This window comes from Miscanthus floridulus, chromosome 1 (assembly GCF_019320115.1).
Source record: "Miscanthus floridulus cultivar M001 chromosome 1, ASM1932011v1, whole genome shotgun sequence".
NCBI classification, from domain to species: Eukaryota; Viridiplantae; Streptophyta; class Magnoliopsida; order Poales; family Poaceae; genus Miscanthus; species Miscanthus floridulus.
Genome location: NC_089580.1, coordinates 200,647,399 through 200,674,077, shown reverse-complemented (window position 1 = coordinate 200,674,077; position 26,679 = coordinate 200,647,399). Strand labels below are relative to the sequence as shown.

The window sequence follows — 26,679 nt, the reverse complement described above, 5'->3', positions numbered from 1 at the left end:
CACATGCGCTACATGATCCGGCTTCACTTCACTGCCTCCAACAACGTGGCCAAATACGAGGCCCTCGTCAACGGCCTACAAATCGCCATCGAACTGGGAGTGCGATGTCTCGACGTATGGGGTGATTCGCAGCTCGTCGTCGATCAGGTGATGAAAGAGTCAAGCTACCATGACCCCAAAATGAAGGCGTACTGCACGATTGTACGTCGCCTAGAGAACAAGTTCGACGGTCTCGAACTCAACCACGTTGCGCAAAAGTACAATGAGGTCGCGGATGAACTGGCAAAAATGGCGTCGGCGAGGGCCCCGGTCCCCCCAAACATCTTCGCCAGAGACCTCCGCAAACCTTCCATTGACTACACCCCGGCGGCGGAAGATGGCTCACCGGTCAAGCCCGTCAAAGGGCCCGAGGCCCCCTCTGCCGCCGAGGCCTCCGTAGTCGAGCCTGAAGTCATGGAAATCAAAGCAGAGCCTCCCGAGGCCGACCAGGGTACGGACTGGCGAACCCCGCTCCTTGATTACCTCACCCGAGGAGAGCTCCCTGCAGACAGGACCGAAGCCCGATGGCTTGCATGACGAGCCAAAACTTACGTCCTCTACGATCGTGAGTTGTATAGGCGAAGCCCGTCAGGCGTCCTCCAACGATGCATCACTACCGAGGCAGGCCAGGCCCTGCTTTGGGACTTGCACGCGGGAGCCTATGGGCACCATGCGGCGCCTCGGGCACTCGTCGGAAACGCCTTTCACCAAGGTTTCTACTGGCCAACGGCGGTTGCCAATGCCACCAAGCTAGTATGCTCCTGCGAGGGATGTCAGTACTATGCGCGGCAGACGCACCTCCCGGCCCAAGCCCTCCAAACCATCCCCGTCACATGGCCATTCACCATGTGGGGTCTGGACATGGTTGGGCCTCTGCAGAAGGCCCCCGGGGGCTACACCCACCTGCTGGTAGCCATCAACAAGTTCTCCAAGTGGATCGAGGCTCGCCCGATCACGCAAATCAAATCCGAGCAAGCGGTTCTATTCTTCACTGACATCATCCATAGGTTCGGGGTTCCTAACACCATCATCACTGATAATGGGACACAATTCACCGGTCGCAAGTTCCTGACGTTCTGCGATGACCACCACATCCGGGTGGCCTGGTCAGCCGTAGGACACCCTAGGACGAATGGCCAAGTAGAGCATGCCAACGACATGATCCTACAAGGCCTTAAGCCAAGAATATTCAACCGGCTGAAGAAGTTTGGCAAGAAATGGCTTGCCGAACTCCCGTCAGTCGTCTAGAGCCTAAGAAACACCCTGAGCCGAGCCACGGGATTCACACCGTTCTTCTTGGTCTATGGAGCCGAGGCCATCCTCCCCACTGACTTAGAATACGGTTCCCCGAGGCTACAGGCGTACAACGAGCAAAGCAACCGCACTGCCTGCGAAGACGCCCTTGACCAACTGGAGGAAGCTCGAGACATCGCGCTGCTACACTCAGCCAGGTACCAGCAAGCCCTACGATGCTACCAAGCCCGGCGCGTCCGAAGCTGAGACCTGAAGGTGGGCGACCTGGTGCTGAGACTGAGGCAGAGCAACAAGGGCCACCACAAGCTGACCCCACCCTAGGAAGGGCCGTACATCGTCGCTCAAGTGCTGAAGCCCGGGACCTACAAGTTAGCCGATGAGAAGGGCAAAGTCCTCATCAACGCTTGGAACATAGAACAGCTACGTCGCTTCTACCCTTAAATTTCCAAGCATTGTATATTTTGTTTCTCGAAATACATTAAAGAAGCATCTTTAGTTGTTCTAATTTTTTGAGAAACCCCCGTCAAGGGGAACCTGTCCCGTACTAGGACAAGTCGATTACAAAAAAAACCTAAGGACCAGAGGTTCGCCTCAAGAGCAAAAGGCTGGCCGAGCTGAGAGATAAGCCTACGCCTCTGGGCTACGGCAACTCCCTCACCACCTTTTACTCGAGAGGCAGCCTAGGCTCTGAGGGGGTTTTTCAAAAGGACTTGTCTAGAAATCGGAACAGAAGGTAAAACGCTTTACGATAACACTTCAAGGGAGACTCAGCCATGCCTCCGCATGGTCGAACCTCCCTCAAGGGCTAGGGGGGAACCCCCCTAAGTCCCGGTCCGAAACACCGACAAGCGACCTCAGGGCCGCATGATGTCTGCAGATTCTGGCATGGACCTTGAGGAGGAGCTGCTTGCCTTGGTTAGTAGGGACGTACTTCATGAGTACTCCTAACGGACTTTGTTTGTAAAGTTTGTTACTGAACATGATGAATATCTTGGCACATCGAGCGATCCGTCATGCTTCAGTCCTTTCAGGTGGGAGAACCTCCTTAAGAAGGTAGGCGAGTAGCAGTGCTCGCCAGTCGGCTTGATTGAGTGCCATCATGGCAATGTCGGCGTGCGACGTCATCACGGAGGCACTAAGGGTGGAGCCCCTGAGCACGGGGTCAGCATTAGGGTGTGTCTGGATCGGACCTTCTAGGATGCGGGTAGACGGTTCATGAAGGTCATTGATGAAGACCTTGTCTAGAGACAGAACTCGCCTAGCAGCCAATTTTGCGAGAAAATCGGTGGCATCATTGTCCTTTCAAGGGACATGGTGTAGCTCAATCCCCCGAAATCTATCCTTGAGCTTGTGCACCTCTTGATAGTATGCTGCCATGAGGGGGCTTTTGTAGGAGGACTCCTTCATGACTTGGTCGACGACCAACTCTGAGTCACCACGAACATAAAGTCACGTATCGCTGAGCTCGATGGTGATGTGCAGTCCGTTGATGAGGGCCTCGTATTCTGCGGCATTGTTTGAGGCCAAAACGTGGAGGCGGATTGCATAGCGGAGCCTACTCCCATCTGGGGAGATCAGAACCACTCTAGCCCCTGAGCCAAGCACCATTATAGACCCATCGAAGTACATCGTCCACTACTCGTGGGTGACGTCTAGGGTCAGGACCTAGACCTCTATCCATTCGATGACAAAGTCTACGAGAGTCTAAGACTTAATAGCAGTATGAGGGATATACCTAATGTCGTGGCCCGTTAGCTTGAGTGCCCACTTGGAGATTCATCCTACGGCGTCGCGGTTGCGGATGATGTCTCCAAGCAGGTATGAAGTGACGACCAAGACTTTATGGTCGGTGAAGTAGTGCAAGAGCTTCTAGGTCACCATCAGCACGGCGTATAGGAGTTTTTGCACCTAGGGGTACCAAACCTTGGGGTCGGTGAGTACCTTCCTGATGAAGTATACGGGTCATTAGACCTTAAGGTGGTGTCCTGGCTCCTCCCTTTCGATGACTAGGGCGGCGCTCACCACGTGGTTGCTTGTCGTGATGTAGAGGAGGTGGGGTTCTCCCCGTTCAGGAGCAACGAGGATTAGGGCTGACGTCAGTGACGCTTTAAGGCCTTCCAAAGCCTATTGTGCCTCCTTAGTCTAGACAAACATATCTGTCTTTTTGAGATGCTTGTAGAGGGGCATGCCTCGCTCGCCTAGCCAGGAGATGAACCAGCTTAGGGCGGCCAAATAGCCGGTGAGCCTTTGTATGCCCTTAACGTTGCGTATGGGGCCCATGTTGGAGATGGCCGTGATTTTTTTCAGGTTGGCCTCAATACCGCATTCAGGCACAATGTATCCAAGCAGCTTCCCCTTCGAAACCCTAAAAAACATTTTTTGGGATTCAATTTGATGTTGAACCTTCGAAGGTTCGTGAATGTCATGGCCAAGTTTGCGATCAGGTCGCAAGCTTGACCTGTTTTGACCACTATGTCATCAACATAGACAGCGATTGTTGGTTTTGGCCACTCGACTTGGTCAGGCTGATCGAGCGGGTCGATTTGATCGGGAAAGCATTGCTACATGCACCATTGATATGTGGCGCCAACGTTCTTTAGATCGAAAGGCATGGTTAAGCAACAGTACAAACCATACGGAGTGATGAATGAAGTCACGAGTTGGTCGGACTCATTCATCATGATCTAGTGGTAGCATGAGTAGGCATCTAGAAAGGAGAGGATTTCACATCTCGAGGTGGAGTGGACTATCTGGTCTATGCGTTGCAAAGAAAAATGGTCCTTCGGGCACACCTTGTTGAGGCTAGTATAATCAACATACATTCTCCATTTCTCGATTTTCTTCTTAATAAGAATAGGATTGGCAAGCCAGTCAGAGTGGTATACCTCCTTGATGAACACGGCTACCAGGAGTTTGGCAACCTCCTCGCCTATGGCCCTACGCCTCTCATCATCAAAGTGACACAGGCATTGCTTGGTAGGCTTTGAGCCCAGGACGAGGCGTAATGCGTGCTCGATGACCTCCTGTGGTATGCCTTGCATGTTAGAATGTTTCCATGCGAAGACGTCACGGTTGGCGTATAGAAAGTCAGTGAGTTTGCATTCCTATTTGGTCGGGAGCTGGGTCCCGATCCGCACCGTCTTGGTTGAATCAGTGGGGTCGATCCCCACTGCCTTGGTCTCCTTGAGTGGGTGGAAGGTAGTCAAGGAGATTGGCTTGTTGCAGTCTGGGACTGCTGGGGTCGACAACTCTCCAAGCTGAGAGAGCTCGGATGAGTTGACGACGACAGTGGCGAGCTCAAAATGCTCGTGGTCGCACATGTAGGCGTGTAAAAATGTGCTACATATGGTGATGACGTCGTTCAGTCCTAGCATCTTCAGCTTAAGGTAGGTGTAGTTAGGAATTGCCATGAACTTGGCATAGCATGGCCGTCCCAAGATGGCTTGGTAGGACCCTAGGAAGTCCACCACTTCAAAGGTGAGGACCTTCGAGCGGAAGTTGGCTCGATTGCCAAACAAGATAGGTAGGTCGATCTACCCGAGTGGATATGCCTATGTCCCCGGGATCACGCTGTGGAAGGGAGAGCTCACTGGCTGGAGCTCCGACCAGAGGATGCGCATGGCGTCAAGGGTGTCGACGTAGAGGATGTTAAGGCCGCTGCCTTCGTCCATCAGCACCTTGGTGAGGCGCTTCTTGCGGATGTTGGGTTGACAACGAGCAGGTAGCGACCTGGTCTGGCGATGTGGGAAGGGTGGTCCCTCTGATCAAAAGTGATCGGAGATTGCGACCAGCTAAGGAAGGAGGGGATGACCGTCTCAGCGACACATGCCTCTCTATAGCGCACTTTGTGCTGGTGCTTGGAGTAGATGGCATCAGATCTCCCAAAGATCATGATGCATTCCTCAGGTTTGGGAAAACTAACCCCATCCTTGCCCACCGCACCTTCTTTCTTGGCTGCTACCTCCTTGCCCTTTCCTTCTTTTGGCCCGCCGGCCTATCATAGGAAGCACTTGAGGAGCTCGTGGTCCTTATAGAGGTGCTTGACGGGTTAGGCATGGTTGGTGCATGGGCTATCCATTAGCTTGTCGAAGTGATCGGGCTGGCCTTGCTGGGGCTGCTTGCCCACGCGATCAGCCATGGCGACCAACACGGAGTTGGCCAGTCAGTGCCGATCCTTCTCGTTCTTTTTGTCCCTCTATATGGAGGGGCCCTCATCTTGATCCTCGCGCTTTACCTTGACCTTGTCCCAGCCTCCATTAAAGACCACTCTGACTGCCTCTCTCCGAAGACATGGTTCATAGCGATGTCGAGCAGGTCACGGGTGGTCCAGGGCTTCAGACAGCCAAGCTTGTAAATCAAAGACTCATAGGTTGTCCTGGAGAGGAACACATTGATGACGTCCGTGTCGACGACATCAAGGAGGGAGTTACATCATTTTGAGAACCTACGGATGTAATCCCATTAGGACTCATTAGGCTCCTGTTGGCAGCTCTTGAGATCCTAGGAGTTGCCAGGGTGGACATACGTCCCCTAGAAATTCTCGACGAAGATCCTCTTAAGGTCTGCCTAGTCGTGGATGCTGTCATGCGAGAGGAATTTGAGCCACGCTCGAACATGTTCCCCCACGTAGATGGGGAGGTATTAAATGATGAAGTGGTCATCATCCACTCCTCCATCTCAGTAGGTGAGCCGAAAGTCTTTGAGCCATATACCGGGATTTATCTCCTCGGTATATTTGGCGATGTTCATAGATGGTCAGAAACGCTATGGGAACGACGCTCTCTGGATGCGTTGTCCAAAAGCCCGTGGTCCCAGGCCATCCGGGCTGGGACTCCAGTCGTCGGGTCGGTGACCATGCCTGAGGTATGTTTCATTGTTTCCCTCGATGGTCCAGCCAGAGCTCGTGTCGCCTGCTCTTATCGCTGCCTGATGGATGTCATCATCATGTCGGGCCTAACGCTGGTTGCTGATGATGCTGCGAGCATCTCGATTCAGCCTAAGGCATTTGTGCATAGGTGGCTAGTGTGGAGCGGGTGCCGGGTCAGGCCATGGCGCAGCTACGGCCTCCTATTCCGCACCTGGCGACTGTTGAGGTGAGTGGATAGAGCGATTCGTCTGGTGTGTCCCCACTCCCCTAGTGGGGAGAGAGGCTACGAGTTGGTGTCGCTACGCGGAGCTCTTCGCCTATTGAATGGCGGTGGTCTCCACCAGTGCCCGAAGGTTCTGGTGGACCACCTGCTCCTATGGGTCAATAGGCTTAGGAAGGCCATGTAGAAGTACCGTCGCCGTGGTGATGTTCTGGCTAGCCTGAGCAAACTATGGGGGATTGTTCCCCCCGTCGATGATGTTACACTGAACCTAGCGGGGGCAACCTCAGGCGCCGCTCGCCGGGTTATGCGCACAAGGCACAACATGGTGTGCCGAGCATGTCGGCTCAGGTGACGATTAGTTCTATCACCTTTGTCGTAGCTCCTCGCCGTGCTCCTACGCACATGCGAGGGCCTCTGTGCGAGGGTTTGGAGGGGTGTGGGTCTATAAAGACTTTGCTACCATCGGCGGCTGTCCTGGCACATCTGCCATAGAGCATTCCTAGGACAGAGGGTGGCTAGGCGCCACTATGTCACTAATGCTAGAGCCGTTGCTCTCAATATAGTCATCCATGAGGTCATCGAAAGAGGCGTGAGCGTAGCCTGCCATCCCCACGAATTTGGATGTGAGAGGGGGCGATGTCAGTATCTTTCGGAGCCCCCATGCATACACGTCTGCGGGGGACATGAGGCCATAGGGGAATCAGTTACATGACGGTCGCGCACGAGGACAATGGGGTCCCTCCGAAGAGTTGGTGGAAGATATGTAATAGTGAGTAAAGAACCATATGTACGTTACTCACAGCGGGGTTTGAGCCCAGCGTAGGCTTAGAGCGAAGCGCAGATGTAGACGCCTCGTTGTTGAAGTCATCAGGTGTCCTAGAGCTGATGTAGGGCGCTCCTCCTCCGATAGGCGCCGGGACAAGTGCCTCCTCATGGAGATGAAGTATGCCGAGCCAGTCGGCGATGAAGTCTAGGCTTCTGACGAGGAAGGTCTAGGGCGACTCGAAGGTGAGAGGAACCCACATCCCAATAGGTGGGAGTATGGGAAACTCCAGCGAGCCAAAGCGAGTCGTATCACTTGAGCCCGTCATATCGAAGATAGCGGAAAGGTGGGCCATCCGATGACCAAAGGTTTGAACATACGACGTCTTCCCCACGGACGACGCCAACTATCGGTGCGAAAAGTGACCAACTAGTAAATATTTATCATTTTATTGTACGTTGTGACCGGATGTGGCCTAGCACTCAATAACACAGTGTTTATACTGGTTCAGGCAAAGTGCCCTACGTCCAGTTTGAGTCAGTCGGTGACTTTATTCCTGAGCCCAGGTGCTTGAAGTTTGCTGTGGGGTTACAAATGAAAAGGAGTAAGATGGGGGGTATTAGAGGTTCGATCGAACACCAGACCAAAGGGCAAAGAGTGACGGGAGCTCCAGCCACGCTAAGTATTCGAGCGTATGCTCTGTGTAGCTTTAGAATGTTTAAAGCTAGTAGAGAGTGAGTCAGAACGATCCATGTAGTGTTTGTTGTTCATCAAATCAATCCCTCTTTGGGGAGAGGGCATTTCCCCTTTTATAGATGAAGGGGACAACCTTACAAGTGAGAGAGAGGAAATGTATGCTACCTAGTCTTGTTGCCCATGTTATCGAGTATGAGACGGTTTGTCGGCGCTTACAATACTGTTGACACCCTGATGCGTGTGGTTGATTCCATTGTATTCTTCTGGTATGGCAAATGTCGGCGCCTACCGTACTGTAGGACAAATATTGGCACCCATAACATTGTTTGTTTTCTGACATGTCTAGAAGGTTGTAGAGCACTCTTCTGACATGACCTGACAGTACTGTTCAGCAGGCGTGCAGAGTACGGTTCTTGGTATTGCAGTTTGACTTTAGCTTCCTACCTTACATGCTCCGCCTGATTCTTTAGGTCCTTACCAAGCGGGCGTCCCTATTCAGTTGTTTCCTAGCCTGCTCTGACCATGCTGGTCGGAGAAAAGCTATAAGTAGAGGTTCAGTGTACTCTCGGTCAGAGAAGCGAGTCGGAGTCGGAAGCGAGCGTCATCCTCTCTATGGATAGGCCTTCTGGTCGGAGAGGCAGGTCGGAGTCGGAAGCGAGCACCGTTCCTGCTTGGCCAGGCCTTCCGATCGGAAATGCGGGTCGGAGTCAGAAGTGAGCGTCGTCCCTCCTTGGCCAGGCCTTCTTGGTCGGAGAGGCGGGCCAGAGTTAGAAGCGAGCATTGTTCCTCCTTGGCCAGGCCTTTCGGTCGAAGAGATGAGTCGGAGTCAAAAGCGAGCGTCGTTCCTCCTTGGTCAGGCCTTTCGATCGGAGACTGGATCGCCCTTCTGGCCTGTCATTTAGGTATTTGGGCCAACCTAGGAGTTGTGCATCGTTCGCGACGTCGTCTACTAGGCCGAGCTTTTTGCTGGGAAGCAGGTCCATGAGGGACCCTAGGTTTATGAACCTGACAGTACTTGTATGGATTTTTATTGTTTGGTAGAGGAGAAATGATTCTCACGAAGAAACTACTTCAATGAACGTGGATAAATGACCCTATATATATTTATATTTGTACCTAACATAAAAGAGCGAAAAGAATCTTTCTTCCGCCTCTCACTCTCTCCCGCGTTGTACATTTGTCATCCATTAGTGTTGGTGTAGAAAGTGACCAACTAGTGAATATTTTTAGTTTTGCTGTACATTGTGATCGGAGGTGGACTAGCACTCAATGACATAGGATTTATACTAGTTCAGGCAACATGCCCTATGTTTAGTCGAGGTCAGTCGGTGACTTTATTCCTAAGCTCAGGTGATCGAAGTTTGCAGTGGGGTTATAAACAAGAGGGAGAAAGATGGGGTGTACAAGAGGTTCGGTTGGCTCCAACCAGAAGGGCCGAGAGTGACAGGAACTTCGCTGTGAGCTTGAGGTCTGAACCTGGTTGTTTTGCGGTTCTGAGCTATTGGACTAATGAATCTAAAGGAGCTAAGCTTAGATCGGTCGGTCTCTTCCAATCGGTCCTCCCCTTGTTGGAGGGAGCGCGTCCCCTTTTATAGATGAAGGGGACAACTTTACATTTGAGAGGGAGAGGGTACAAATGTTTTTAAGCCTTGTTGCCCACGCCGATGAGGATTGGATAATGATAGGTGCCTACAACATAGTTGATGTCGCTGTAGAATGTCAGATGCACACGGGAGGTCGTGCTATCTTCTTTAGGAAGGATGGACGTCGGTACCTACATATACTATTTGATGCCTAGAGGCATGTGAGGAGTCACGCTATGTTCACCCGGTACGGCAAATCCTGGTGCCCATACCGCTATCGATTGTCTAGAGACACGTAGAGGTTCTTACCGTATGGGAGTTTTTGCGGCCCCTACAAAACTGTAGAGAGAGATGTCGGCGCTTACAACACTATCTGCGTCAGGGTGGTTGCAGAGTACTATTTCATGCAGGGTATGGTCCCTAGTACAGTGGTTTTGACTTACCTTGCCTTTCTCCGCACGTTTTCTAGTTCCCACCGGGCAGGCGTCCCCGGTTGGATGGCTCCAGTCGGCTCTGAGTGCGCCGGTCAGAGAAGAGCGGTGAGCAGGGTTCCTACCAGCCCTGATCAGAGGGACACGGGGTTAGAGTCGGAAGTAGGGCTCAGGACAGGCCTTCCAATTGGAGAGGCCGTCCGGAGGCGGCTGAAGCCTAAATTGAGCGCTCTGGTTGGATAGGTGGGCTGATGTAGACGATGAGCGGGCGTTGCTCTTCTTGGGCCTGGCCTTCCGGTCGGTTGCTAGACCGTTCTTTTGCCCTATTGTTTTTAGACTCTTGGGCCGAGCCTTGGCGTAGAAGCCGGTCCCCGAGGAACCCTGGGTTTATGAACCCGACAATTAGTCTCTCTATTCCAATCGTTCCTCTGTTGTCTCATCCTTTACTCTAACCTTTTCTCGCTTTTGTGTTTGGAGTTATAAAATATTTGTTGGTGTTGCACCTCACCTGGCATGGTTTGGCCACTCGAGCATGTTCGCGCCGTGGTGTGCTTGCAGGCACGTATCTTGCCTACCATATTTTTTGTACTCACAACATGTACACGCAATAGCCACCTATATAAGTTGAGTAATCTCACCGTTAGGGCCGTACCGCACGCCGATGGCCGCGACCCCTTCTCCATGGAGCTAGTGTTCGCATTGGCAACCAGGTTGTAACCTTTTCTGCTCTGTGCTAACGATGGCCCTCTCTCCCCCACGCTGGTGGTGTAGAGGCCTCATGTTCCTCCCCTTCTACGCAACACTCCTCCATCCCTGTGTTGACCACCCAATCCTTCCCTTTTCTCCCGCACTATCATTAGCGGATCCGCCTCTCTCTTTTGCCGAGGCGATAGTCGTTCCTCTCCCCTCTCATTAAGTCAAGGTCCACCGCCATGAGCTAATGGAGGCGGTGTTCGGTAGCCACAACAATCGACACCTAGTCAGTTTCCACATCCTCCACATGGAGGAAGACGATACATGTGAGGTGGCCGCGGTGTATCCACAACAAGCATGGCAAACACCTCAAAGAGTAGTCCCACACAATTGGCCCTACGAGCTCCAACGTTGAGCCCATCCTCTGCATCAAGTGTGTGTGGTGTTGGGTCCACACCGCGTGGAACAGTGGACTAGACGTAGGCAACATTTTATCTCTCCTAGGTGCTATTCTTATAGAGAGCTTATCGATATCGTTATGGGTACCCTTAGGTGTTTGTCACATAGATGTAGTTTTTTCATGACAGACGGAGATCTTCCATGGAGTAGTGTCGATGGAGTATGAGCATCTATGCCTATTTTTCAGAAAAGAAAACATATGAGGGTTGGACTGGTACTGAATAGAGAACTTTTTAGGTGAGGAAACTATCACCCTGTTCACTTATTGGTTTCAACCAGGCTTATTCAACTAGCCAATAGTATTTTCCTCTCACAACAAACCAGTACCAGCCAGCCCAAACCAGCCCAGAAACCAACCAGCGAACACGCCGTATATGAGATTCCATGAAGTCAATGATTTCCTTCATACTATTATATCGTTCGACATTGTATATGAGATTCCACAAAGTCACGCTGTCAACAGATGCCGCTGGGCTGGTTTTATAGCTTACAGAATATAAATAGTTAGTAAACATAAAAAGTTTAAATTCATGGGGGAGCCCCTGTGTAAAACGTCCGTGTGTGTTTTAATGACTGCAATCGGTTTTTTGTTTTTGTGATGGAGTTGCTCCGTTCGGGGAAGCTTGTCCCCTTTCGTTCCTTAGTTTTGCCTTAGCATAATTTTGTTTTATATTTTCTTGTCTCTCATACCTGCCCGATTGTTCCGTAGGCTGCAACTTTACGAGCCCAGGGCGTGGCCTGCGAGGCTCGGCTGGTCGTAACCGTAGGAAAAGGTGGGGTGCGATCAGTTGGGATGTTTTAAAGCAAAGTTACGTGAGGTAAATCAAAGGAACGAACTGCCCTTTTGTTTAGGTAGGAAGGAGTTTCTCCATATAAAAGTAAAAGAGTACTTAAAAGTAAAAACAAAATAGAGGGGTAGTAGAGCCCCCTAGTGGAGCCCCCCGAGCGCCCAAGCCGAAAAGTGTTTGGGTCGAGGTGCTCTTATAGGAGTGTTCGATAAGTAGACAAAGGTAAGACTAAAACTTAGGAAAAGAAAGGGCAACATAGTTGTTCCAAGGTGCTCGGAGAGAACGTCGTTGTTGTTGTCCTTCAGTTGGTAGGCATCCGGTCGGATCACTTCAGTCGTCTAGATCCTTGCCCACTGCGCCCCCTTCTCCAGTTGTCGCTTCCTTGCCTTTTTCTTCCTTTGGCCTGCTAGCCTACCTCTGGAGGTGCTTGAGGAGCTGGTAGTCCTTGTAGAGATGTTTGATGGGATAGTCGTGGTTGATGCACGGGTTCTCCATGAGCTCATGAAAGTGACCGGGAGGGTCCTGCTGGGGCTGCGTGCCCGCGTGATCGGCCACGGCGACCGACACAAAGTTGGCCAGTTGGCGACGATGCTTTCTATTCTTTTTTCCTCTCTGCGTGGAGGGGTCCTCGTCTTGATCCTGGTGCTTGGCCTTACCTTTGCCATGGCCTTCATCGAAGCGCGGTGGGAACGACGCTTGCTGGAGGTGTTGGACAAAGGACCGTGGGTCGAGGCCGTCAGGACTAGGACTCCGGTCGACGCTGCGCATGCCTTGGTTCAGTCCGAGCCACACGAATATAAGCGGTCGGTGTGGAGAGGTTGCTGAGTCAAGACGAGGTGCTGGTGCGGCCTCCTATGCCGCACTCAGTGATTGTAGCGGTGATAGGGTGTAGTGCCCCATCTGTTGTGTCCCTGTTCCCCGAATGGGAAGCGGGGTCGTGAGTCAGCGTTGTGATATGGAGCACTTCACTTGTTGAATGGTGGTGGTCTCTAGCAGTGCTTAGAGGTTCTGGTGGATCGCCCGTTCGCGAGGGTCGTTTGGCTCGGATAGGTCGCGTCAGAGCATTGCCACGGTGGCAATGTTCTGACTGGCCTGAGCGAACTACGAGGGATCGGTCCCCCTAACCGAGATGTTGCGCTGGGGCTAACAAGCGTGACCCCGAGCGTCATTTGCCGGCCTATGCGCACGGGGCACAGTGTGGTGCGCCAAGCGCGCTGGTGCGGTCAGTGGCTGATGTAGCTGCCGTTGTCGTAGTTCATCCCTGTGCTCAAGTGTGAGCTCGGGGGTCTCCGTGTGAGGGCCTAGAGAGGCGTGGGTCCAAAAGGACTCCGTTACCCCTGGCGGCTGCTCCAGAGCGTCCGCTACAGCATACTCCTAGGACGGACGGTGGCTAGGCGCCACATCACCGATGCTGGAGCTATCACTCCCGATGTCATCATCCATGATGTCGAGAAAGCAGGTGGGAGCATAGCTCGCCATCCCCACAAACTCAAACATAAGAGAGTGCGGCACCAGCACCGTTTGGAGTCCCCGGGCGTATGCTGCCGCGGAAGACGCGAGGCCATAGGGGAACCGGTCATACGGCAGTTGCATTGAGAATAACGGGGTTCCGCCGAGTATCTGGCGGAGGATAGATCGTAGTAAGTGAATAACAACATGTATATTACTCACAGCAGGGTTTGAGCAGAGAGTTTGCTCAAAATGAAGCACAGATGCCGCGCCATCGAAGTTGTGCATCCCAGAGTCGATGGAGGACGTCTCTCCGACAGGTGCTGGGTCACGAGTCTCCTTGTGGAGGTAGAGTACGCTGAGTCGGTCAGCAATGAAGTCCAGGCTTCCGAAGAGGAAGGCCTAGGATAGCTTGAAGATGGGTGGAACCCACATCCCGGTGAGCGAGAGTGCGGAGAACTCCAACGAGCCGAAGCGAATCATATCGCCCGAGCCCGCCACGGCGGGGGTGGTGGAAGAATGGGCCATCCGATGATCAGAAAAGTGTTGAACGTACAACATCTTCCCCACGGATGGCGCTAACTGTCGGTGCAGAAAGTGACCAACTAATGAATATTTATAGTTTTGTTGTACGTTATGATCGGAGGTGGCCTAGCACTCAGTGACACAGGATTTATATACTGGTTCAGGCAACATGCCCTACGTACAGTCGGGGTCGGTCGGTGACTTTATTCCTGAGCCTAGGTGCTCAAAGTTTGCAGTGGGGTTACAAACGAGAGGGAGAAAGATGGGGTGTACAAGAGGTACGGTCGGCTCTGACCGGAAGGGCCGAGAGTGACAGGAACTTCGCTGTGAGCTTGAGGTCTAAACCTAGTGGTTCTGTGGTTGTGAGCTATTGGACTAATGAATCTAAAGGAGCTAAGCTTGGATCCGATCGATCTCTTCCAATTGGTCCTCCCCTTGTTGGAGGGAGCACGTGCCCTTTTATAGATGAAGGGGATGGCTTTACATGTGAGAGGGAGAGGGTACGGATGTTTTTAAGCCTTGTTGCCCATGCCGATGAGGATTAGATAATGATAGGTGCTCACAACACTGTTGATGTCGCTGTAGAATATCAGATGCACACGGGAGGTCATGCTATCTTCTTCAAGAAGGATGGATGTCGGTACCTATAAATACTATTTGATGCCTAGAGGTATGTTAGGAGTTGCGCTATGTTCACCCGGTATGGCAAATCCTGGTGTCCATACCGCTATCGATTGTCCAGAGACACGCGGAGGGTCTTACCGTATGGGAGTTTTTGCGGCCCCTACAAAACTGTAGAGGGAGATGTCGGCGCCTACAACACTATTTGTGTCAGGGTGGCTATAGAGTACTATTTTGTGCAGGGTATGGTCCCTGGTACAGTGGTTTTGACTTGCCTTGCCTTTCTCCGCACGTTTTCTGGTTCCCACCGAGCGGGCGTCCCCGGTCGGATGGCTCCAGTCGGCTCTGAGTGCGCCGGTTGGAGAAGAGCGGTGAGCAGGGTTCCTACGAGCCTCGGTCAGAGGGACATGGGGTCAGAGTCGGAAGTAGGGATTAGGGTAGGCCTTCCGATCGAAGAGGCCGTCCGGAGGCGGCTGAAGCCTGAATTGAGCGCTCCGGTCGGATAGGTAGGCTGAAGTAGACGACGAGCGGGCGTTGCTCTTCTTGGACCTGGCGTTCTGGTCGGTTGCTAGACCGTTCTTTTGCCCTGTTGTTTTTAGACTCTTGGCCGAGCCTTGGCGTAGAAGCCGGTCCCCGAGGGACATCGGGTTTATGAACCCGACAATTAGTCTCTCTATTCCAATCGTTCCTCTGTTGTCTCATCCTTTACTCTAACCTTTTCTCGCTTTTGTGTTTGGAGTTATAAAATATTTGTTGGTGTTGCACCTCTCCTAGCATGGTTTGGCCACTCGAGCATGTTCGCGCGCGTGGTGTGCTTGCAGGCGTGTATCTTGCCTACCATCTTTTTTGTACTCACAACATGTACACGCAATAGCCACCTATATAAGTTGAGTAATCTCACCGTCAGGGCCGTACCGCACGCCGATGGCCGTGACCCCTTCTCCATGGAGCTAGTGTTCGCATTGGCAACTAGGTTGTAACCTTTCTGCTCCATGCTAACGATGGCCCTCTCTCCCCCACGCTGGTGGTCAAGAGGCCTCACGTTCCTCCCCTTCTACGCAACACTCCTCCATCCCTGTGTTGACCACCCAATCCTTCCCTTTTCTCCTGCACTATCATTAGCGGATCCGCCTCTCTCTTTTGCCGAGGCGATAGCCGTTCCTCTCCCCTCTCATTAAGTCAAGGTCCGTAGCCATGAGCTGATGGAGGCGGTGTTCGGCAGCCACAACAATCGACACCCAGTCATTTTCCACGTCCTCCACGTGGAGGAAGACGATACATGTGAGGTGGCCGCGGTGTATCCACAACAAGCATGGCAAACACCTCGAAGAGTAGTCCCACACAATTGGCCCTATGAGCTCCAGCGTTGAGCCCATCCTCCGCATCAAGTGTGTGTGGTGTTGGGTCCACACCGCGTGGAACAGTGGACTAGACGTAGGCAACATTTTATCTCTCCTAGGTGCTATTCTTATAGAGAGCTTATTGATATCGTTATGGGTACTCTTAGGTGTTTGTCACATAGATGTAGTTTTTTCATGACAGACGGAGATCTTCCAAGGAGTAGTGTCCACGGAGTATGAGCATCTATGCCTATTTTCAGAAAAAAAACATATGAGGGTTGGACTAGTACTGAATAGAGAACTTTTCAGGTGAGAAAACTATCACCCTGTTCACTTGTTGGTTTCAGCCAGGCTTATTCAACTAGCCAACAGTGTTTTTCTCTCACAACAAACCAGTACCAGCCAGTTCAAACTAGCCTAGAAACCAACCAGCGAACACGCCGTATATGAGATTCCATGAAGTCAGCGAGTTCCCCTTCATACTGTTATATCGTTCGATGACCATTCCATTGCTGAGTGAAAATTTAATGAATATACATCATCATCATCATCATCGTTATTACTAAGTCTGAAGTATACTCCCTCCATCCCCTTTTAACTGTCGTTTTTGCTTTTCGAGAAACAATTTTAACTATATATATATATATATATATATATATATATATATATATATATAACATTAATATTTATGGTACATAATTAATATTATTAGATAGGTCATTGAATCTATTTTTATAATAGATTTATTTGGAGATATAAATATTGTACGTATTTTTTTATAAATCCAGTCAAACTTATGGGCACACAAACCGTGAACAGAGGAGTATATCTTTGGAAAACGTGACAAATCTGATATCTACATATCTAGATTGACTTGTTTATTGTAATTATTAAGGTTTGTAATAATAGATGCATGGTGCCGCGCGTGCACGTACACTCTAGCTGTTAAAAAAACCTTAAGAAAGGCGATAGCTGATGGACTTTTCCCATCGAAATCCAAAGGCAAATGTCAACTACAAAAGAAGAAAAGATAAACCAGGATCCAGTGTCTCAGCACCCCACCTTTTTGACGGCCCAAACATCTCTTCCGCGCGAGCCCGACTCACCGCACCGCACCGGCCTTGACCCGGTTCGCATCGCACACCACACCACACCACACCACACCACACCACCGTCCGACACCGCCGCACCAAACAAAAGTTCGTGGCAAGCGCCGCGTCGCGCGTCACACCTGTCGCGTCAGCAGGGTACCCGACGCGGAGGCAGCAACTTGTCCCACACGAAACCCCTCCGCAGAAAACTTCGTGCGAAAAGCTTCGGAAAGGTCTCCCAGGCCCACACCGGCTGGCCCAGTCCGGGTCCGGCACCCAGTAAATAAAAAATACAGTTGCTAAAAAAAACAGAAACTAGATAGCGGCTCCCACGCTACCACTGACATCTGGGGCCGCTGAACACGCATCCCGCTCGTCAGTGTGACGGCTATCTGCAATCCGAGTGGTTTTGCGCGGAGAGATATCTGGGAAACGATCTGCTGCGGGTGGCTGACGTGCGGGACCGGAACATATAACTCGAAGACAAATTCACCGCCTCAAATCTGCGCACCCGACCCCGGCGCGGGTCCCCTAATCCAAACCGCCCGTGCACGTTGGCTCCACCTGAACGGAGCCCCAGTAGCCCCCCCCAAAACTACTCGCCGGCGCGGCACGGAGGTGGAGGCGGAGACGACTGCGAGTTCGGCGGAGGCGATGGACGAGGAGGAGGAAAGGGAGGAAGGGGAGGTGGGGGAGTACAAACTGCAGAGGGTGGTGGGGAAGGGCTCGTTCGCCGAGGTGTACCGCGCCGCGCACCGCCGCACCGGCGCGCGCGTGGCGGTCAAGGCGATCGACCGCCGCCGCGTCGACAAGCGCGTCCACGACGGCATCCTTCAGGAGAGGGAGATCCTCAGGAGCATCGACCACCCCAACATCCTCCGCCTCCTCGACACCATCGACGTACGCTGCCGGCTGCCCCCCTTTTCCAAGTTCCAATCGCGATCGAACTGAATAGCACGCTGCTTAGCGATTTGACACGAGTGTGTTCTGTGTTGCCGCGTGCTTTTTCGCCGCAGACGAAGAAGATGATGTACCTGGTGCTGGAGTACTGCGACGGAGGCGACCTCGATGCGTTTCTGCACAAACACGGCCGGCTGCCGGAGGCCGTAGCCAAGGACTTGATGCGGCAGCTCGGTACGGCCTTAATAGGGATTTATTATTTATTTTTGAGAAAAAAAAAGGTTATCTGGATATGCTTTTGACGTTACCCGGTTGTTTTGGATGTGTAGCCGAAGGACTGAAGGTGCTGAGGGGGAGGAACATCGTGCACCGGGACCTCAAACCACAGGTATTATTTTAATCACTTCATTCAGTTTTCGTGGTTGGGGATACTAATGTCCATGGGCGGATCCTGCTCCTGATTTGTCGGTACTACCACCTGGGATGGATGATTGTCAGTTTGTGTACAGACGACCCTGTTCGCTTGAACTACTTCACCCGTACTTTTCAGCGAACGAACGGTGTTTTTCATGAAACAACAAATCAGCATAAGCATCGGCATAAGCCAAATTTCAGCGAAACGTTTTGTAAATAGCCACTAAAATTTAATTGATTGTGTTAGTCTCAATTAATTCCAGTTCCACCTAATGTGAAAGACCACAGACATTTTCTGAAAGTAAATGATTACACATTGTACTTTTCCACATGTTCATTTGTTTTGGCTAACTATGGTTGATTACTGTCTTATGTTTCTGAGATACTTGCTTCAGTACTGATCAAGATGCCAAACTTGCAGAACCTTCTCCTATCAACCAATGGTGATGACATCGTATTGAAAATTGGTGACTTTGGGTTTGCCAGGTGAGAGCAGTATGTCCCTCATTATTGCATTAATATTTATTCAAGCACAGTTTTTTTTGCCTCCTCCACTAAATGGCATGATTTCATCAGGCTATTTATCGTCGCTATCCTTTTCAATCCACAGTGATATTTGTTCATACTGACTTTTATCATCAAAATGTCTGCTTTTCTGAGTACTGTATTATCCTGAACTTGCTGTAACTGAGCAATGTGTAGTGATTTTTTTTTTGGTGATTTTAGGTCACTGGTGCATGAAAATTTAGCTGCCACAATGTGTGGGTCGCCATATTATATGGCACCAGAAATTTGGCAAGGGAAGGACTATGATGCAAAGGTTGGCTCATTTCCTTCATTAAATTCGTAGGTTTTAAATAATTGTGTAATTGACTCTACTTGAAAAAGCTTTGCAGTCAGACTTGTGGAGTGTTGGCGTCATTCTTTTTCAGCTAGTCACAGGGAAGCTGCCATTCACTGGGAGTAATGCTTTTCAGGTTTGTTGCTCTTGTATAACATATTCAAATGCATATGACCTAGATGGCTACATGTGCCTGCTAAAACTAGCTGTTGCCCATTCTTTTCTGAATACAGCTGCACCAAAATATCCTGGCTACCGATGATCTTAACTTCCCTTCAGAAATTGAAGCTGATTTATGTCCTGATTGCATTGATTTGTGCAGAAGACTCCTGTGCCGTGATCCAAGTGGGTCTCTTGTCCACTTTATTTTTTGCTTGTGCAAAACAGGCGTGTGTTAACAATTTATTTTCTGCAGCAGTTGTAGTTGGTCATTTCTTGTTTCTTGTGATCGTCCTCGATTCTAAGTCATTGGTGTGATCAGTTCAATTAATTTTTACCAATTGGAAAATCAGGCTGAATATACATTTGGTTTTGCAGAGAAGAGAATAAGTTTTGAAGAATTCTTCAATCACAAGTTTTTGGCTACAACAAGGTCGACTCTTTACTCTGGTTCTAGTGTTGATCCATATGACATTGTTACACCATCTACATTGCTTTTACTAAAAGAAAAATGCTGCAGTTTTAGCTTAGCAATGCCTGCTGCCCATATATGCAGCTATCCTTATGTTTTTTTTTTTCACGAAGACGGAGGAGATCTGCATATCTTTATATTATGAAGATGAAAATAGGGGGTAAAGAGCCCCTACAAAAAACCATAACCAAAACTAGTCACCCAAAGACAGCAATGCACAAAACACACTCCAGACTCACTCACGCACAATCTTTAGAGTAAACGGAGGAGCAGACGCTTCAAAAGCTAGGGAGGGAGACTGCCAGATCATCACGCAAATAAGGTCTAGTCACTACCAAGCAGCAGGGCTGTCGGCTAAGTTATGCCCTTAACTGCAGCTATAGACTCCAAAGCCTCATATCTTCAATGGCTGAGGCCATGACATTTAACACATCAGGTGAAGAATGTGTGCTTACATAAATTTGAATGATAAATTCAAGTGATGTATAGAGGAGTAAAGAAGACAAACAGTGCTCACGAACAAATCATAAGGCACATATATGCACTCATATTTTTGTTCTACTCTTGTGCCCACAGATGAATTTTACCTAAGAATTATGCTGGTGTGAGGCTGCATCATGTTTACTTAATTCTTATAAATTTTCAGTGATTTTTAGAATGTTGCATTTTGCACTTCAATAAATGAACATTGCAGCTCATATATGCAACGGTCCTGCTGGTTTTTTTCTAGATAGATTTTTCTTTATGTTTTGGAAGAGATTTTGCAACCAGCTGCCTTTCCTTGATTTTTTTCCATTTATGTTTGCAGTAGTTTTAGTTTTTATCATGCCAATATTTCCACCTGCTTTGGAGGAAGTAATGCTTTTAGTGCATTATGTACTTCTATAAATGGAGTTACTCATATGTGCCACAATCTTGCAGCCTTTTCAGATTTTTTTTTCTGTATGTTTAGAATAGTTTGGTTTTATCATGCTATACTTTCATCTGTGTTGAAGCTGACTAATTATAACATTTCAGGAAATGCGACGAATCCTGTCATGCTGTAGAATTAAGGGATAACTGCCAGACAATCACCTCTCCTGTTGCCCTAAAAATAAAATCTGAAAGTATTGAATCTAAAAATTCGAAAGGTACATTACACTCTATCTTTGAATCATAAAGTGTAGGCATTAACTTTTTACATATGTTTTTCAGTTTTTGATTCATGGGAGTGGATTGAGCGAGAATATGTGCTTGTTCCGGTAAACTGTACTTCTATGGAAATGTCTTCACTAAACATCAACAAGTCCACAAAGGATGATACAGAAACAAGAACTGCCAGCTATGATAGGTCTACTGGCAAAGGGTCTGTTCAGAATCAAATCAGAGACTTTACTGCCACAGCTACTGGTGTACATAGCCACGGATGTGCTCCTGTGCTCATTTCCCAGGAGTCAGCCACTGTGGATTGTAGACGAGGGAAGCCACCTGATTATATTACAAGGCTTCATTCTCTGAATCAATATGTTCTTGTTCTTACGGAACTTGCTCGGGAAAAGGTACTACTACTGCTATGCTGGCAACTATCACTGTGGCCCTAAACTTGATGTTCATTATCATTCTGTCTTAGTGTGCTTTTACAGTTCAGTATTGGTCAGGCTTAGACTTCACAATGTGCTTTTTATGTAATGTCAAAGTTGCAGCCTTCAAAATATATTATCTTAATATTCTGTGGCAAAAAAATATCTTTCTGAACAAGCCAATGGTATTTTCAGTAGAACTCTTCTCCTTTAATATATATATCAGACAGATATTTGATTTTTCAATGTTAGTCATTTCCAAATTTCAACAATACTATACCCCACAAAACCTCTTTTGAATAATTGTAGAAATGATATTTGTCATTTGATGGATCAGATATTATAACCCCTATTTTCTGTGTCACTCAGCTTTCTAAAGGCCTGTACCTGGAGGCGTTATCAATTGAACTTGTATTATTAGCTATCTGGAAAGAGGCACTTGATGCATGTAGCTTACTTATGGATGCATCAGATGGTGAAAATTTCTCTAAATCTTCTCAAGAACATTCCCTTCCTAAGAGTGGCCACTCAGCTCTGAATGTAGTGCGAGGGTTGGATTTCACTAGGCCGGCTTCTGTTTTTTCCTGGGTTGAAAGTGGGTTCATGAAGGCATATGATCGCGCAGAGAAGATATCGCATGTATTGAGGAAGAGTGATGGTTAGGAACGCTGATCTTCTTAACACTTTTTTGTATTGATTCTTGATTCTAACCAACATTTTTTTCCAGATAACACCGAGATGCCAGATGCAATGGATGTCGTATTCCAAACTGCTTTGGAATATGGAAAGAGTGGAGCTGTAAGTTCACTATATGGTTTCTTTGATGGTTTCCGTGGAAACATTTAGCTCTTTATTTATGCACACTATGGATATGGTTGCTGCCTTTGTTTTCCCATATAATTAAAGAAAAAAGGAAAGGGAGTTTTTTGTTTTAATATTACCATGAATAGTGCACTAACAACAAGCAAACACATCCGTGACATGCCCAAACTTGATCCATAGTGTGCATAAACTGTGTGATTCCCTACTACCTGTAAACAATTTGCTTTCACTTTTCAACATCTTCAGTAGAATCTGTTAGATATAGATGGAATAGTAGATACCCCTAGTCGGGAAGTATTGCACTTCTATTATTCAAATTATGCGAACATTGCTGTGGGTTTACAGGCTGAATGTATTTATCCAGTAATTGGCTACAGCTGATACTTCCAATTGACTTTTTATTTACTTATCTTTTCAGGCAAATGAAGTTCTGGGACACCAAAGCAGATCCACAGCGCTATACTCAAAGTCTATCATCTTGCTCACATTTTTAGTGCAGGAAGCACCTATGTTGCCACTAAATCCACCGCTGTCCCTTTCGCCGTCGGATCAGCAACGCATCCATAGGTACATAGCTAATTTGAAGAGCCATCTCTGCAGTGCTCAGGTTGCAGGGCAACAACAGAGATCAGTTCATAACTGAACATGCTAGCTCAAGGATTGAAAGATTAATTTATCTGCATCTGGTGAGGCTTTATTGTGCTCTGGTGCAACGTTAGTCCACCATGTTGTTTTTGTCTAGGAGGTGGTATTCAATGCTTTGGTGTCATGAACCTTTGTAAAATTGTAGTTGCCGAACACCATGATATTCCCCACTCTTTTGTGTAATAGATAACACCTAAAAGTAACAAGCTCTATATGGTTGTTCCTTACCATATGCCTCTGAACTTGTATATATTTGTAAGTGCCTTGTGCAAACATGTAAATAGAAACTGGTTCGAACCTTTTCGTGACTGCATACTCTCCGATCCTTTCTAGTACCAAGTTTTGAAGCTCTGAAGCAATATCTGTTCTGAGGTAGTATGATGTATGGGAAGTTCCCATTTTACATTACTGCACAGGGGTCATCTGAAAGCACGGTCGACTACACCTTCATTCAGGATTCTTGCATATAAAGATTAGTTGGGCCCATACCACCAGAAATTGGAAGCTGCCGGATAATCTACAACTGAGTACTCTTTGCAAAGTTTCCTTTTTGTTGTGTTAAAGACATAAGTATATTAATATAAAGTTTATTTATGTAATAAAGCATTGTTTCTAACATTTTTCTTTTTTGTCTATATGGACATCTTAGGCACATATATGGTAAACTGTGTGACAGAAACTAATTGATTGGTTTGTGCAACTGGTGAAGTTATTTTAGTCCGGATCGCTATCGTTGTGTGTGTTGCATCGTGGCAACCAGCTAATGTCAAACATATAAGATTAGAAAGATGAGCAGAACTCAGTTTGGCCTCATCAAATCAACTAAATGGAAAGGAATCTATATTAATGTTAGATCAAGGTGAGATAATCCCAAAAGCAAGTGAAATCAACTCGTTGGACAATAAAAATCCATCTGGGTCGCTGAGACGGATGAATGCAACTCTGCTTCCAAAATCATCTTCATTTTGCAGGTCCAACTCAAAATCAATATGTGGCAAGGCTCGTCGATCCATATCCATGGCAATTACAAGCCCACTCTCCACAAAAGGCTTAAATGTGTTACACAGTGATAGCGCCAGGCTTTTCCCAAAGGATTTACTGAAATTTTGCAAATCAAGCCCCCAAGCTGTTCGCAGTGATAGCATAACCACATCCAGTGCCATGTCCTTCATATCAGAGCTTCTAGACTCATGGCTCCACGTTCCATCCTCTAACTTCTGAACCCACTCTGCATACTCCTTTGTTCTTCTGGGCCTAGAGTACCTGACACCGTTAATGTAGCTTGCAGATCCAAGACCAAAGGCATAGAAGGGGCGGTTTTGCCAATATGTTAGGTTGTGCTTGCACTCGTATCCAGGCTTGCAGTAGCTACTGATCTCATAGTGGTTATATCCTGCTTCAGAAAGCCGCTTCGAAGCAATCTTGTAGAAGTTTGCAGACTCAGTGTCACTCGGAAGAGGAAAGACACCAGGAGAATACCTGCAAAAAGTTACATATGCATATAATATAAGAATCAGTGTAAATTCGTCTCTTCAACTGAAGCACAATGGTCTTAACAAGGCCCAAACGTACACACACAACAATTAATATTGCTGGTTTGCATCTACCCATAGTGTCGAAATACTACATTATGGAATCACTGAACCTATCATGAAACATGCACTTCGGAAGGATTTTCTTATGCACCATCCATAATAGGCAACCGAAGTAAACATGCCCTAAGCACATGGTGATAGTAAATTACTCTGCACAAACTGGAAATTTATGGGTGTATATGGTGGCAGATGCCCTAAGTACATGGTTACGCCCAAACTGAATTAAAAGGTGAACTTTTAGTCCACAAACTAAAATAATGTCTTGTAGTAAGCATTGTAAAATTAACAAAGAAAAGAGCGTTACTGACTTTGAGTCAGTTGCCCGCAGGTGGATCATCAGTAACAAGAAGAATGACATTTTGAACTGTGCTTGTGCTGCTACTTTATGGTGCTTATGGAAAACATATAATCTATTTGTTTTCAGGGGTGATCATGGTCAGGGATCAGTCAAGTCATTGGAGATATCGTGAGGATGCTATGGTGTTGCCAAGTTTCATTTAAGTCCAAGAAGTTGGTGAAGATGGAGAGGATCAATGGGACATTGGAAAAGATGGCAAAATAGCTGCCCAAAGTTGGGGGAGGAACAATACAATGATGTGTGAACTACATCAGATTTGGAAGTCTGGATGGGGCATGGAGATCAGAGCCAGGAGGTCTCTTCAACTGCCAGTTCTCTTATGCAGAGTGGCCGGAGTATGAATGCAAAGCTTGAGGCGTTGAGTGCATCGGTGCATCAGTGCAACCGGAAAGTAGGAGGATAGATGGCAGTTCGAGTAGTGCTGCTTGTTTAGCTGAGATTGATTGCTGTGATGATGTTGTTTATGGCAGGGCATAAACCACAAATGATGATGTTGTTTATGGCAGGGCATAAACCAGAAATACACAGTAACTTGAGTTCAATAAAAAGTTGTAGAATTCACAACACAGGAAGAAGAAAAATCACTTACATTTGCCCAAACTTGGTGCCCTGCTCAATTTGCAGATCATACACGGAAACGTGAGTGGGCCTTGCATCCACGGTGCACCTCAAGCTTTCCTCCCACATCTCCTGGGTCTGATTCGGCAGCGAAGAGATGAGGTCCATGCTCCAGTTCTGCAGCCCCTCGCACGCCGTGACGATCGCGACGGCCTCGTGCACCTCCTTCACGCCGTGCGCGCGTCCACACGCCCGCAGCAGGTCCTCCTGGAACGCCTGCACACCGAGCGAGGCGCGGTTGACGCCGACGCCCACGAGCTCCCTGAGCTTGGCGGCGTCGAACGTGCCGGGGTCCATCTCGATGGAGACCTCGGGGCACGCCGACAGGCCGAACCTGGCCCGCAGCGCGTCGAGGACCGTGGCGACCAGGCGCGGCGGGACGAGCGACGGCGTGCCGCCCCCGAAGAAGACGGTCTCGAGCGGCACGCCGTCGTCGGAGACCGGGCGCGTGGCGGTGACCTCGCGGAGCAGGAGGCGCACGTAGTCGACGATCCTGGGGTCTTCCGCGGCCTCGCCACCGCCATGGGAGGGGGCTGAGGATGAGCCGAGGGCGACGATGGGGAAGTCGCAGTAATGGCAGCGCTTGCGGCAGAAGGGGAGGTGGACGTAGGCGGAGACCGGGGGTAGCTGCGGTAGCAAGGGAGAGGGATGGGTGGAGAAGGCGGAGGCGGCGGAGGAGGCATATCGTCGAGCAGGTGGAGGGCGTGGGCGGACTGCGGCCGGTTTCCTGCGTGGGAAGTGGGAGACGAGCGGGAAGGCCAGCCGGAGCATTGTGTGGAAGCTGTGGCGTGCGTGCCTGCCGGATAGGACCGAATCGGTAATTTGGCTGCGGTAAGCCGCGTGGGTTTGCTTCGAGACGGGGATGCCTTAAGCTGGGCTACGTTGGGCTGTAGCTGGGCTTAGGCCACGACTTAGCCTATTTGAGTGACAGCGAGCGTTTCTATTCGAGTTGGACCCATTCTTATAAATTTTCAATGATTTTTGGAATGTTGCATTTTGCACTTCAATAAATGAGCATTGAAGCTCATATATGCAACAGTCCTACTGTTTTTTTCTAGATTTTTTTATGTTTTGGAAAAGATTTTGCAAGCAGTTTCCTTTCCTTGATTTTTTTCCATTAATGCTTGCAGTAGTTTTAGTTTTTCTCAAGCCAATAATTCCACCTGCTTTGGAGGAAGTAATGGTTTTTAGTGCATTATGTACTTCTATAAATGGGAGTTACTCATATGTGCCACAATCTTGTAGCTTTTTCTAGATTTTTTCCGTATGTTTAGAATAGTTTGGTTTTATCATGTTATACGTTCTTCTGTCACTACTGGAGACGTCCTCTTTGTCGAGGGCTTCTGGGTTTGCCGAGGGCTACATCTCGGGCACTCGGCAAAGGGGTCTTTGCCGAGGGCCAGCCCCAGGAGCCCTCGGCAAAGCTAGGCCCTCGACAAAATAAATCTTTGCCGAGGGCCTAGCCTTCGGCAAA

General features: G+C 48.9%; 3 protein-coding genes across 4 annotated transcripts; 1 reads left to right on the top strand and 2 right to left on the bottom strand.

Moving 5' to 3' along the window:
- Positions 1–4,397: 4,397 nt before the first annotated feature.
- On the bottom strand, positions 4,398–4,703 carry LOC136470068 (uncharacterized). The gene has a single exon (XM_066468037.1). The coding sequence runs from the start codon at positions 4,701–4,703 to the stop codon at positions 4,398–4,400; it is 306 nt and encodes a 101-aa protein (XP_066324134.1).
- Positions 4,704–17,369: 12,666 nt separating this feature from the next.
- LOC136509156 (serine/threonine-protein kinase ATG1a-like) lies at positions 17,370–22,947 on the top strand. Of its 2 annotated transcripts, none has more exons than XM_066503986.1 (13): positions 17,370–17,722; positions 17,839–17,956; positions 18,052–18,110; positions 18,558–18,622; positions 18,863–18,956; positions 19,033–19,113; positions 19,211–19,322; positions 19,515–19,569; positions 20,626–20,738; positions 20,803–21,146; positions 21,537–21,825; positions 21,895–21,965; positions 22,408–22,947. In XM_066503986.1, exons 1-13 carry the CDS (start codon positions 17,477–17,479, stop codon positions 22,630–22,632), a joined length of 1,872 nt encoding a protein of 623 aa, XP_066360083.1. In that variant the 5' UTR covers positions 17,370–17,476; the 3' UTR covers positions 22,633–22,947. The 2 variants fall into 2 exon arrangements, with proteins under 2 accessions (XP_066360083.1, XP_066360092.1); XM_066503995.1 differs by having other exon boundaries at positions 17,371–17,722; positions 20,626–20,714.
- Positions 22,948–23,337: 390 nt separating this feature from the next.
- LOC136509149 (uncharacterized) lies at positions 23,338–26,461 on the bottom strand. Its single transcript, XM_066503974.1, has 2 exons — positions 25,177–26,461; positions 23,338–24,113 (listed from the first exon to the last, which is right to left on the bottom strand). Exons 1-2 carry the CDS (start codon positions 25,974–25,976, stop codon positions 23,489–23,491), a joined length of 1,425 nt encoding a protein of 474 aa, XP_066360071.1. The 5' UTR covers positions 25,977–26,461; the 3' UTR covers positions 23,338–23,488.
- Between the last annotated feature and the right edge of the window lie 218 nt (positions 26,462–26,679).

What these genes read in the sequence shown, in the direction of transcription:
- LOC136470068 (XM_066468037.1), bottom strand. Translation starts at nt 4,703, where the DNA reads ATGGCAATTCCTAACTACACCTACCTTAAGCTGAAGATGCTAGGACTG.
- LOC136509149 (XM_066503974.1), bottom strand. Translation starts at nt 25,976, where the DNA reads ATGCTCCGGCTGGCCTTCCCGCTCGTCTCCCACTTCCCACGCAGGAAA. An exon ending in GGCACCAAGTTTGGGCAAAT is followed by an intron (nt 24,114 to 25,176) that starts GTAAGTGATTTT and finishes AACTTTTTGCAG; the next exon opens with GTATTCTCCTGGTGTCTTTC.
- LOC136509156 (XM_066503986.1), top strand. Translation starts at nt 17,477, where the DNA reads ATGGACGAGGAGGAGGAAAGGGAGGAAGGGGAGGTGGGGGAGTACAAA. An exon ending in GGAAGGACTATGATGCAAAG is followed by an intron (nt 18,957 to 19,032) that starts GTTGGCTCATTT and finishes AAAGCTTTGCAG; the next exon opens with TCAGACTTGTGGAGTGTTGG. An exon ending in CTGGGAGTAATGCTTTTCAG is followed by an intron (nt 19,114 to 19,210) that starts GTTTGTTGCTCT and finishes TTCTGAATACAG; the next exon opens with CTGCACCAAAATATCCTGGC.